This window comes from Hydra vulgaris, chromosome 13, assembly GCF_038396675.1.
Source record: "Hydra vulgaris chromosome 13, alternate assembly HydraT2T_AEP".
In the NCBI taxonomy this organism is placed as follows: Eukaryota; Metazoa; Cnidaria; class Hydrozoa; order Anthoathecata; family Hydridae; genus Hydra; species Hydra vulgaris.
In genome coordinates, this window is record NC_088932.1 from 27,278,436 (window position 1) to 27,293,347 (window position 14,912).

Below are 14,912 nucleotides of genomic sequence, written 5' to 3' on the forward strand. Positions count from 1 at the left end.
TACTACCAGGGACGTGGTGGGGATTAAACTCGGTACCTCTTGCTTATGAAGTGAGCACTCTACCACTACCGCATATTTTAGTAAATAAATAAAATTGTAAATTTCAAAATTGAACCAACAGGAAGATGAGCCAAAGCTGTATATAAAGAAAATTTTTGTATGTAAAAAAAAAGAAACATTTTTTAGTTTTAAAGGGGATTAATTTTTAAACTTTGTATTTAAAAAAAAATTATGTTTATACATTTTTTCATAAAACTAGTTTATATAATACAGTAGCTTTTTGCAAGTCACATCACTTTTGGTACTCGTTTGCAAGTTACAACACTTGTGGTATCAGTTTACAAGTCACATCACTTGTAGAACCTATTTGTAAGTTACAACTCTTTTAGTATCCATTTGCAAGTTACAACACTTGCAGTATCCTTTTGGAAGTTACATCACTTGTGGTACTTGTTTGCAAGTTACAAAAATTGTTGTATCCATTTGCAAGTCATATCACTTGTGGTAATGAATGTAGTACTTTTAATTGGAACTGAACACTGTAAAATGCTTGTTCTGTTAGAACACCTGTTTTAACTTTCACTGAATTTGATGAAACTTGTTAGAACTTCATCATGTTGTTATTGTGTAGTGCACTGACTATTAACCGGTACGATAACAATGTTAATTTCTAAATTTTTAACATAATTTCTGCTTCTGATGACAGCAGTCTGTAATCAGAAAACATATAGCTAGAGTTTCGAAAGTTTTTTTTTTTGTCAATATGTTATAGATGATACAACTAATTAACTAATAACTATAATAACCTTAAGAAAATTAATTTATCTGCCTCCTCATCTGTAGTAAACACAAGTTAGCAGTAATATATTTTTAAATGTCTATGTAGTCTACAAATAATATATTTTTAAATGTAGTCAAATATAGAACTTAGAAATTATAATTAAATATAAATTTTAAATATAAGTTAAAAAATAAATTGTATAAATTATAAACTGAAAAAAAATCAAGTATAAATAAAGTCAAGCATAAAAACTTTATTATTTTTTTATTAGTTTATATTATCTTATATCAATCAATTGTCATAGTAACATGAAACTTTATTTATCAATCATAGTTATATTCCACAAACAATCATTTGTGTTTAGACCTCATTTATGTATTATATTTGTTGATGACACGTCAGATTATACCTGTAATTATTAATGTACCTGTAATTATTAATGTTGATGACTGTAAAAATTTATGTGGGTTGAATGTTAATTTTGATAAATTTATTCAATCTACTAGAAATTAAATCAACTAACTTTTCTATAGCAGTACTCAATAACAATGGTCAAAGGAGAACTTGGATATTATTTCCTAATGCTTTGCAAATGTTGATGAATGCTTTTTTTTGATGTTGTAATGTTGTTATCATGTTTTGTCAATGTTGTCATGTTATTTGTCATGTTGTCAGGTTATTGTCATGGTTTGAAGAACTAATTGACTTTTGTAGCAATTTTTTGTTGTTGCTTTTGAAGCATTTAGGACAATTATTCTTTCTATAATAGTTTCCTACAAATAACACAACTACTTACTAGAAGTAATATATAAGTATATATTTTTTAGAGTACATCGTCTTTGGAGAGTAACTTAGAAGGTCTAGCTGATGTGTTAATAGCTGATATTGTAAATTACAAACAAAGGATTTTGCAAATTCTTTGCACATGGTATGAATTTTCTGATATTTAAAGTATGTTTACAAAAAAACAACAACAAATAAACAAAAACCTATTACACAAAGAAACTTTATTTGCTATTTCATTTTAAACAAAGTATTTAGTATTAACTTAATATTAATTTAATATTACTATTAAAAACTATTATGTTGATTTTTTAATAAAAATTTTAATTTATTTATATTTTTTTTTATTCAGAGAACATGTATATTAAATGTAAACTTTTAAATAATTTTTATTTTATTTTCATTGTTCTTTTATACCAGTTTTTGGTGTTTTGTATGTTTTTTTGGTGATTTGTTCGCTATGTTTTGTGCTTTGTATGTTTTGCCATTGATTAGGAACGTAAATATTTTATCAGTTTATAATTTATTTCATATGATGGATTTAGGCCTTGAAATGACATTTTGATGCGTAACAAAAAAACTCTTGTAAATGTAACTTTATTTCAACTTTAATATTTACATTTATAATGTTTAATTGTGTCATTAGCATGTTTTAAAGTATTGCATTGTAATTAAGTTTAATTTTAAATCGCTTTAAAAATCAATTAAGCAAATATAATAAAATTACTGATGAAATCTAAATTTGGTATTTAAAAAAGATTATATTTTCTTATTCTTAAAACAATCTTATACATAACATAATCTTTTGTTTGCTTATCAACATTTTTTTTTTATTATGTATTTAATGAACAATTTTTAATAAAGATTTAATCAGTTACCAGTAATATATTCGTAAACATAATTTATGTTTATAAATAAATTTTTGCACAATATTGAATTAATAAGAAACATAAAATTTCAAATTCATTTGTGATAAAAATTCTCTTAAATAAAAACACTTCTTCCTTTTTAAAACAAAAAAAAAAAGAAGTTTTATAGTTGCTTCCACACATTTTAATCTGATGGAGAGATTTGTGTATGATGGAGAGACATGTTTCATGTGATGAATATGTTAGCAGATCATAAAACAAAATTTCTTCTTTAATAAATATTTTGAAAGTATTTAACACTTCTTTAATGAATATTGTAAAAGTATTTAACACTTCTTTAATAAATATTGTGAAAGTGTTTAACACTTCTTTAATAAATATTGTGAAAGTATATAACACTATTTTACATTCCTTTGAAAAAAAATTTTTCATTTCAAAATCATATTTAATTTGAAGTTTTTTAATTAAAAAAAAAAGAGTATCAAACAATCAGTTTCTTTAATAAAAAGTTCACGAATGCGGTTGAATGCTTTTTATGGCAATATTTTCTAAATAAATGGCACATTAAAAATATTAAAATATTCCAAAATAAAAAAGTATTTGCTTAACCTAAAGTTGTTGAAAACATACACAAATCACCAATTCGTATGTTAAATGCGAGCTACATTATACTTCTTGATGGATTTTGTAGGTCTACCAATCTTTTTTTTTGAAGGGTTGATTAAATAGACTGCTTGGTTTTTACAAAGTTATTGTTATTGTTTTACGGTATAATAGATAACCCAACATCACAAATTTTATGTAGCCAATGTATTTTGTTCGGCTTTTAAATTGAAAAGAACTAAAAAAATGAATAAAACTTTTTGTTAGTACTTTTCAAATAATTTTGTATCTTAAGCCACCATTATATCTAAGATTATCTTAAGCCACCATTATATCTGAGAAACAAAATCAAATAGAAAAAGCTGTAGTTATATAGTCAAGAGCAGATGCAGATTTTTAGTTTACCCCATCCAAACAAAAAACAAAAAAACAAACCAAAAAACAATGTTTTAACCTCTTGGTGCAAGTAATACAATGGAGTACATTTGCAATCAATCAAATCCTGACTGGTGCAGATGTTGCAAAGTTCACACTAAATATTTTAAATATTTAAATATAAATATTTACACTTTTTTAATATTGAAATTATTTACTTTTAGTAGCAAAAAAACAAATTAGCTTATCCATTTTTTTCATATCTTGAAAATGATAATTTACATTATTAGGTTTCGTAAAACAACTTTTGTAGCCTTGGCAAAGCTAAGGTTGCAAAATTTAAGTTAAAAAAAATGATTACAGTTTTAGTATAGTAATTGCACAAGAAGGTGAAAAAAACAAAAGATAATGTAAAAAGATTGCTACTTAGCTAAATGACAAGTTAAGCCAGAATGAGCTTTGTTTGACGGAACTAGAGATAATAGCTCTTTTGAGCAGCAACCATGATACTATTTGTAGAAAAGAGAAAGATGATCCAACTATAAAACAATGAGAGAGAGGCTCAAGCTTGGCAGATAGAGCAGGTCTAACTATGTTTACAGCAATTTTAGACCTTTTCTAAAAGAGAAAGCATCATTAAAAGAACCAGTCCAAATATGAAAACAGTATTCCATACAGTAGCAATAAAGAAAATTGTAGAGGTAGAGAATGGAATCAAGAGTAAGAAAATAGCGAGCATGATAATGAGAAGCAACCTTGGCAGATGCTAATTTAGCAATCATTTGTATATTTGGTTTCCATGAGAGGTCAGTAGTGAATGATAATCCAAGAAGACCTAAAGAAGAGGACTAAAGGGAGAGGGTTGCCATTCATCAATATAGTAATGTCAATAGTATTGCCACAGTTGTTCTGAGTAAACAACCAAGTTTAGTTTGAGTCAAAATCCATTAGCCACCGCAAGCCCCGATCTGTTATAGAAGTGAGATCTGATTCAAGATCGGTTACCCGTTCTAAGCAATCAAAAGAGAAGAATTGTTAAGACAGGAGTATAAATTGAATCATAAGCAAATAGAGTCACTTCAGATGTAAGGTTGTCAGGAAAATCATTAATGTAGGTAAGAAACAAAAAAAGACCGAGGATAAAACCTTGAGGTACCCCAGAAGTTATTGGAAATCAACCCTTGGAATTAAGAAAAATGAGGTCAGCAATAATTTGCCGACCTCAATCTTTTAGAGGCCGGCAAAAATTATTTGATACAAAGGTCTTACCATAAAACATAGAAACGAGGTTGGTATTTTTTTGCTGACTTCAAACAGTTTCAGGTTGGCAGTTAGGTCAGCATTGTCGAATGCCGACCCTAATTCCGAGGGTTGCTGGAAATAGAGGATTGCCTTTTGAGGATAACTTTAATAAAGCGTTTAGAATGAAATGATTTAATAATCTCAAAAACTTCCAGATACACAAAATACTAAAGTTTATACAAATATGTAAAGATATTGTATGCTAGCATCTAAATAAATAGCAAACATATATGTTTATATTCACATATATCCATATTGTGAATGCATAAATGCGCCTCTTACCTTCTGTATCCAAGCAGGTATAGAAACTTTTATCATTTCTAGTTGGTTTGAAGTCTAGTCTCATTCTACTCCACAATTTTGTGGAGTAGAATGAGACTTGACTTTAAACCAACTAGAAATGATAAAAGTTTCTATACCTGCTTGTGGAGTAGAATGAGAAGTGAGCAGTTGCTATATTAAACTGTAATCATCTTTTTTACAAGAATATCTCTCTTGTGAACAAGTATCAAATGTTATTATTGCAAAAAGTCAATGTAAAAAGGTCCTGTCTGATGCTAAGCTCTGTTATTCTTAGTTTACTAAATCTTGTGTCTTATCCAAAAGTCTCAGATCTTATGAGACTTTTGAAAAATCTTCAGCAGAGTCTTAATTAAAAAAAAAGTCTAACATTCCATCATTATTCATGGGTCTGCTTTTATTACTTATCCCCAGAATAAGGCAGTGTTCTTGCAAAAAACTTTTCCTCTAATACTCTTGAATCAAATGACCATATCCTTCCAGCCATACCAGTTAAACAGATTAACCTATTGTTAGACATCTAAATCACTCTGACTTCCAATGCTATCAATTCTCTTTTACGGTCTGTGGTTCAGATTTCAACATTTCCATCAAAAGTCTTACAAAAGTGTTCTTCAGAACTCTCTTCAACACTCGCTAAACTATTGTGCTGATTAAGTGGTTTCAATATTTAAAAACTCTAGAAAACACTCTGACCTCTCTATTGTATGATTATAACAAGATAAGGAAAAGACATTAATCTTAGACAGAGATTAGAAAAAATGTTGTATCAAACAAAATTTGCCAGAAAAGATTAAAGCAGTTTTGGCAGATTTAGACGAAAATGGTAGAGGTAGAAGTAAGAAAACTTAGAGTGCATTACATATGGTATAAACAAGCTTTAGTTAAGGAACATAAATACTTGAGATTTTTTATATTAGAGAAACAGCATAAAAAGGAAAGGCTTAAGTTTGATCATGATGATGAGAATGATGATGATGATTTATCAAACCTGACGCCTGCCCTTGTCAAATTTCAACCCGGGTCACTTACTACTTGGAAAATAAAAGTTTGAAGTTATAAATTTTTACCTTAGGGATTTATTAAAAAAAAAGTAGTGAATAGAATGATAAATGTGTACATAGAAACCAGTTCTTATTTTTGAAATTTTGTATGCATGATTGGATAATAATCTTTTTTTTATGAACCTAAAAATGACTTTCGAACGAGTTCAATTTTCTGCATTTACTTAAGATTACGATTATAATTATAAAGATTTTAACATATTAAAATGCAAAGTAATTAAACAATGTTGTATTATAATGAAACTTCACGTTCTATAATTTTAAACTAGTTTCTTCTTCGGTGTCAGAGATCCAGTCATGCTAGTACTTGACAGGTTGTTTCACTGCATTAACTTGTTGTCCGTCATTATTATAGCATCTTTTGTGGAATTATCATATATTCTGCAAGATCATCGTTTATAACTGTTTATAGAAAAAAAAGTTTTTAAAATAAATCTTTGCAAGTCGTGAAGAAAATTATCAAAGTTTGCATTGTTATGAAGAGTAAAAAACAGAAATACAATAAAGTAAAATGATAAAACAACATTAAACAAGAAAGAAAAACAACTAATAACTATATATAGAATAAATATATATTAAAAATAATGCAAAGAAAATCCAAAATATTTTTCTTTTGAATTAATTATTATTAGTTGGAAATATGTAAAAATTGTCATAAGAGAAAAAAATATGAACACAATTAAGGTACATTATAATTATTTTATGAAAAGTTAATGAAGCTCAATGTCCTCAAAAGTTTTGAATTTAATTTAACAAAAAAAAAATGAATATATAAATAAGAGATGGTTAAAAGAGAATTAAAAGGTAAATTTGTTTTGAAAAATATTTCATGTTTTAAAGCTTAAATAAATTTTGGTTTTAAATTAGTGATACCTAATAATTTGACAATTTGATTCGAATTGTTTTGCTCATTAAGTTACATATTTTATATAAATTGTGAAATTTTTAAGTAATTTGTTTAAGAATAAGTAATTTTTAAATTTAAAAACTTTTTTTAGATTTACAAATTACTTATTTTTAAACAAATTACTTACTTAAAAATTATAGTCTAAAAGCTTTTTTGTGAAGTTTCACCTTCATGACATTTTAAGATGACCTTAAGTTTTCCAGTTTTAGACATTTTTATATTTTTTTATATCTATAGTGAAACACATTTTTCTGCAAATTTTGAAAATCAGTTTTTTTGTATAAGCTATGCCTATTAATAGATTGATTTATTACAAAATAAATTTATTTCAAAATAAATTTATTACAAAATAATTTTAATAAAAGATAAAAATTATTAAAAGATAAATTTATTAAATTAATTGCTTGTAGTTTTGATTTAAAAATAAAGCAGTTAAAATGATCAAATAATGGGGAAATCTGTTAAAAGTATCGAAATTTCAAAATTCATTAATCTGGAATGTTTAATGATTTTTTAGTGTCACAAATTTACCAGAGAAAGGAACTATATATGCAACATTGGTTGGATTGCTCAATGAAAAAAGTTTTGACTTTGGAGGAGAGGTATTAAAAAAATTTCTTTAAAATTTTGTTAATTGCAGAAAATGACAAAAACTTTTACTTTTTTTTTTTTTTAGTTTCTTGAATTAACAATGTGTAATTTAAAGGAAGTTATTTTCAGTGAACAATGGGATCGAGCTCGTCTTATGGTATGTTTTTTTCTTCATTAATGTATTTAAAGTATTGCTTTTTTATGTAAAATTTTTTACTCTTTGCTTTTTCATTAATGTGTATATAAAGTACTTATTTAGGCTTCTTTTACGGCAGTTTCTTAAGCCTCTCAATGTTATTTTTTATTAGGTATGATGTTATGAAAGAGTTTAAGTAATTTTTTTTAATTTTAGTGTCTTAAATACTAATTACAAGAAAAAGCATGAAAAATGCTCTATCATGTTTTGAGTTTTTTGCAAAAGTAAAATGCTTTTATTTAATAAAGGTTTAATAAAGTTTTAACTTAGCAGCAATATATAAAACTGACACTGAATTACTTGATTGCATGTGAAGGGGATTTTGTTCCTTCATGAATGTCTGACTTAAGTGGTAAAAAGGAAACATTTGGGTGAATGAGAATCTTTAATTAACTTGAATGAATGTTACTAGAAAGGTGCATCAATAGTGATGATTCTACTTAAATCATTATAATACATAAAAAATTTTAATTTCCAGCTAACCTTATTGGTTTTTCTTTTAAAGTTAAATCTTCATACAATGTTACAGACAGCCTCTGTCAAGAAAATTATTTTATAAGATTGTACAAACATGCTGAAACATGCAAGTTTCTGCTGCATCTTTGTTATTGTTATTATTATTGTTACAGTTGAACTCATGTAATTCTCAAGAGGTCTCAAAATATGTTACACATGTTCTCGAATTATAGCAGTTTAATCTTGAATATTCAACCCTGAAGAGACCAAAGAATTTATTTAATTTAAATGATCTTTTGAATTATAGGAAACTATGAGTTACAAGAGCTCGACTGTGTCATTATTATTTAAAAAAATTTTGAAATTTAATTTATGACATGTTAATTTTTAAAATTATATTTTTGAAATCAAATTTGACAGGTATACCTAATGGTATACCAGGTATGATGGTATAATGGTATAACAGGTATACCTAATGGTGTCAAGGATAATAACTCAAAAATAATTTTTAATCAATTTTGAAACTAAAAAAATAAATATTTTCTTTTTTAATAAACTAAAAAAAGAAAATATTTTATTTAAATTTTTTTTCTTTTTTGTTTTTAACAATATAGTAATTATAAACAAAAAATATTGGTCAATAAAGTTAAGCTATATTTGTGTTAATTTCATGTCCAAAATATAATTTAAAAAAAAAATCCTTTCAACAGTGATTTGTTGCCATTAACAAGTTTGACAGGATGTCAGCTTTTTAGTGATATATATAGTTTATATATATATATATATATATATAAATATATATATATATATATATGTATATATATATATATATATATATATATATGTATATATATATATATATATATATATATATATATATATATATATATATATATATATATATATATATATATATATATATATATATATATATATATATATATATATATATATATATATATATATATATATATTAGGGTGTGACATCGGCCCTCTATATTCTAAAAAAAGTCTGTTCATATTCTTAAAACCTTTTATTGGTTCTCACAAGCAACTTTGTTAAATTTTTTCAAAATTTTATCTGATATAGGGGGAGCACTAGACCCTTGAACACTTACCAGGTCCCTAATATTATATAAAAAATTTTTTTTAAAGTATGTCATGTTGGGTATTAAAAGAAGCGAATTTATATATAAATTTCAAAAATAATAATAACATTTTTAAAAAATTATTATTTTAGAGTTTTTTTTGCAGAAAAATGACATTTTTAACCTAAAAATGAAAAAATTGTATTTTTTTGATAATTATTGCAATAAAATTCTTAAATATAATTTTTTTTATAAAATGGTTGTTATTTTTAAAATTTTTATATAATTTTGCTTCTTTTGAGACCCAACATGACATACTTTTGGAAAACTTTTTTTTTATAATATTAGGGACCCTGTAAATGTTCAAGGTTCTTGTGCTCCCCCTAATTCCAATATAATTTTGCAAAAATTAAACAAAGTTATATATGTATATATATATATATATATATATATATATATATATATATATATATATATATATATATATATATATATATATATATATATATATATATATATATATATATTTATATATATATATATATATATTTATATATATATATATATTTATATATATATATATTTATATATATATATTTATATATATATATATTTATATATATATATATATATATATATATATATATATATATTTATATTTATATATATTTATATATATATATATTTTTATATATATATATTTTTATATATATATATTTTTATATATATATATTTTTATATATATATATATTTATATATATATATATATATATATATTTATATATATATATATTCCTATAGTAAACGGCTTAGATATACAGTTAGTGGTAAAAAATAGCTCTTTGCTTGTTTGTAGTATTTAAACTGACAAAACATAAGGTTAGATTATAACACACGGCCCATGTTTTACAGTAAAAAACTAAAATAAAAACACTCTGAATGTTTTTATTTTATTTTTTAAAAATAAAAACATTGAGAATGTTTTTATTTTATTTTTTTACTGTAAAATATATGTGTAGTGTTGCTACATCAACTATTTTATAGCCTGCTGCAACAAAGGAGTGCTGCTAAATTGACTATTTTAAAGCCTGCTGCTACAAGAGAGTGCTGCTACATTGACTATCTTATAGCCTGATTTACAACGAAGTGCCGCCACATCGACTTAGGGTTTGGTTAGGGCAAGCAGTCTATCAAATCTCTACAGTGGTGTGCAAAATAATAGGTAATAATAAGGGTAATGTGTTTATTACATCATATTTATGAATATGCTTGACATAAATGCAAGAATCCCACATATATTTCTAACCTCACTTACTTATATATATTTTGTTGTTTGCTGGTGATGTATAAATAAGTTTGTGCGTGTATTATATAAATTACTTATTATTGGACACCTTAAATTAACACTTTAAATTAAGGTGTGCAAAATATTAAGTAATGTATATTTAAAATTAAATTATTTACAATAATAATTTATTTAGTTAAATGATGAGTTTTGCTAACAGTTACTATGAAATTTGTTGAATTAAAATGAAAATATTTATTTTTTTAGAAGAAATAAAAAGAGGATAAAAAATAAAAGAAAAATGGGACGTAACGTACATTGTTCGGAAGATAAAAGAAATTTAATCAAAATTTTACGAAACCAGGGTAAAACTTTGAAAGAAATTTCAAATTTAATGGACTGTTCAATTAATATAGTATGCAATGCAATTAAAAAAAATATACATTCGAAACACGTGTTCGAAAGAAGAAAACATCTAGAAGAGATGACAAAAATATTGTTCTTTATTCCAAAAGAAATCCTTTTGCAATGTCAATAGAAACAAAATCTACTCTTGGCCTGCAAATTGATGCTTGGACAGTTAGAAAAAGGCTTACTTAACAATATGTTAAAGGCAAGGTACCAAAGAAGTGTCCATTTTTATCACAAAATATTAAAAACAGGAAAGATTTTGCTAGGAAACACGTGGGCTGGCCATCTTCAAAATGGCGAAATATTCTTTGGTTAGGTGAGACCAAAATTAACTTGTTTGGGACAGATGCACTAAAAAAATATGTCAGAAGACCAAAAAGAAAAGAATATGATCCTAGATATACTGTCAAAACGATTAAACATGGTGGTGGAAATATTAAAATAGGGGTTGTTTTTCATATTATGGAGTAGGTCCCCTTTCTTGGATCCAAGAAAATATGAACAAAGAAATATATTTAAATATACTGAAGAATGTTATGCTACCCTTTGCAGAAGAAAACCTACCTTTGATTTGTGGCTATCAACAAGATAATGACCCAATGCATACAGCAAAGGTAGTAAAAAATTGGTTTCATAATGAGAGAATTCAGATTTTAAAGTGGCCAGTCCAATCACCAAACATAAACCTGATAGAAAATCTCTGGGCACACATTAAAAATGAGTTAGGAAAACTTGAGATGAGTATTGGAAAAACATTAAATACATTTGGAAAAACATTCCCATAAGTACATGCCAAAAATTATTCGATACCATGCCGAAAAGATGTGCAGCGATAATTGCAAATAAAGGGTATAAACCAAATATTATTAAACCATAAGTAAATTAAATTTTTACTTATTATTGTTCATTATTTCCAAGAAAATATGTACTTAATTTTAATTTAACTATCTTTTTGCACAGTAGATATTTAAAAAAATAATCTAATTATATAGGCTAGTAAACAAATTTTGTTTTTTTATTATTTCCTTTCATTAAAAATATTAGTTAATAATTGAATTAATTGTAGAATAACTAATTAAATAAATTAGATTACTATCAAGTACTTATTTTGTACGAAAAGTCAAATATTTAACAATTATCTATTATTTTGCACACCACTATATATATATATATATATATATATATATATATATATATATATATATATATATATATATATATATATATATATATATATATATATATACATATATATACTCACATATACATATATATACTCACATATATATAGATATATATATGATATTAAATTTATTAACTATTTAAAAAACTTATCAGTTTAAATATTTGTAACTAGGACTCTTGGTTAATAAAAAAGACTGTTAAAAACATCTCAAGAAAAGTACTCATTTCGGGCATAGTAAGTGACCGGGGATGATTTTTGACCGGGGCAGGGGCAGGGCTGGGTTTGATAAAATATAGCCAGGGCAGGGTTTGTGACCGGGGTTGCAAAAACATTTATACATATATATGCATATATAAACATCATTATAATCAACATGATCATCATAATCATTATTATCATGATGATGATCATCAACATCATGTTATCATCATCATGATCATAATCATCAACAGCATAAAAAAGGAAGGCCTGATGATGATGATGATGATGATGATGATGATGATGATGATGATGATGATGATGATGATGATGATGATGATGATCATGATGATCATGATCATGATTATCATGATGATGATAATGATGATGATGATGATGATGATGATCATCATGACAATGATGATCATTGTCATCATTATCATCATCAGGCTTAGATACCTAAATTACTTTAATCTTTTTTAATTAACATTATTCGATACATCGTTTTTTCTAATTTGTCTAAGATCATACCTCCTTTTCTTGTCTTGCTTAAGTCACACCGCACATCCATCTGATCATATTCTCTTTCGGCAAATACTACACCATACAAATACTAAAGTTATAACAATATAACAATGGAAGGATATTGTATGCCAGCATCTAAATAAATAGCAAGCGTATATGTTTATTTTCTTAATATGTATGCATACAATATGTATGCATCTTGGAAGCTTTTATTCCTTGTGGAATTAAAGTTTAGAATATTTTATTAATTTTCTTTAATTTTAAGTCAAGCTATATTCTACTCAACATTTTTCACTATCTTGAGCAGTTGCTTTATTAAACATTAATCATTTTTTTCATCTTTTTTATAAGAACATCTCTCTTAAGAACTAATGTCCTTTTATTATTGCATGAAGCCAATGTAAAAAAGTCCTATCTGATGTTAAGCTCTGTTATTCATAGTTTACTAAATCTTGTATCTTATCTCAGATGTTAGGTTTTAGAGACTTTTGGTAAGTCTTCAACAGTCTCAACAATGTCATTAACTAAAGTCTAACATTTAATCTCTAATTCATGGGTCTGATCTTTTTACTTCCCCTAGAATAAAGCAGAGTTATTTTGCAAAGAAATTATACTCTAGTTTTACTCTTGAATATAATGGCCATACTCTTCCTGACAGTTAAACAGATTAACCCATTGTTAAACATTGAAATCACTCTGGCTTCCAATCCTAAAGGTAATTCTCAACTAAATACTTCCACAGTTTGTGCTCCAGACAAGATTTCCGTCATAGTCTTAAAAAAGTGTTCTCCGGAACTCTCTTCAATTTTTACTAAACTTTTAAAAAGGGCTAAGTGGTTCCAATTTTTAAAAACTCTAGAAAACACTTTTACCTTTCCAACTATCCTACAATTAGTCTTTGTTGTTAGTTTCTTGTTATAACGGTTTTGAGGTTATGGAATTATTTTTTTCTAGCTGCAGTAGTAAAGTTATTTTTGAAGGCCTGCTCTCCTCTTTATTTCAAATAGCTTCAAAAGGACTACTAGGTTCTAACTTTGCTCCTGTATCATTTCTTATCTACAATAACAATCTTCATAAAACCTAAAGTGGCTCTATTTGCTGACGACTCAACTTTTTACTCTTGTCTTGACAAAAAATCTTTTCTTTTTAATTGTTTAGAACAAGCAGCCGATTTTAAATCTGATCTCTCTTCTGTAACAGCTTAAGGCTTGCAGTGGTTTATGGATTTAATATCTGAACTTTCAAATCCACAATTTTTGTAAGACAACAAAACTCATTTATTTACTGCAAAAAAATATTGTAATGTTGTTGGCATTCTATATTGACGAATAACAACCCTCTTACTCTCAGGCAAAGTCTAAAATCACATTGTAAATGTAATTAGACCTGCATTATCTGCCAAGCTTGAACCACTCTCCCATTGTTGTAAGATTGAATTTTTTTCTTTTTTCTACAAATACAATCATGGTCAATGCTCAAATGAGCTATCATCTCTATAACTCATTCTTGCTTGGCTTTTTATTCAACAAGTTGCATCCTTTTACTGTATCTATTCCTTCATGTTATAAAAACTTTTATTAATTCAGTTTTTTTCCTTGAACATCAAAAAAATGTTTTCTTTTTTTATACAACTTACAACTTAAGTCTTCAGTTATCTGTTTCCTAGTATTTTAACTTGTTCCCTATTTTAAAGTCATGACTTAATAGTGGTTACTTGCAATCTTGTTGGAAGGAAATTAAATTTAAAAAAATATATAAATGTATGCCGGTATTTAATAAATAGTAAATCTAAGCATATAATTATAATATATTAGGTATTATAAATTGTTTTCTAGTCCTGGCTATCAACTCCTGCTAAATCTTATAATTTTGCCAAGACTGGGGCCAGGTTTGCAAAAAGTCTAATTTTTAGCCGGAGCCTGGTCCCTGGTCACTTACTGCTTTGGCAGATGTTAATGAGATATAAAATCTATGTTAACCCGTTTTGCACTC

At 25.9% G+C, this 14,912-nt stretch overlaps 1 protein-coding gene across 1 annotated transcript in view; it reads left to right on the forward strand.

The window, feature by feature from the left end:
* Window positions 1-14,912, forward strand: part of LOC136089457 (nuclear cap-binding protein subunit 1-like) — a 151,507-nt gene that overhangs the window by 17,049 nt on the left and 119,546 nt on the right. The window contains exons 3-5 of the mRNA XM_065815467.1: window positions 1,609-1,709; window positions 7,502-7,586; window positions 7,661-7,732. Coding sequence (XP_065671539.1) covers window positions 1,609-1,709; window positions 7,502-7,586; window positions 7,661-7,732 — 258 coding nt within the window. The remainder of the gene's footprint in view (window positions 1-1,608; window positions 1,710-7,501; window positions 7,587-7,660; window positions 7,733-14,912) is intronic.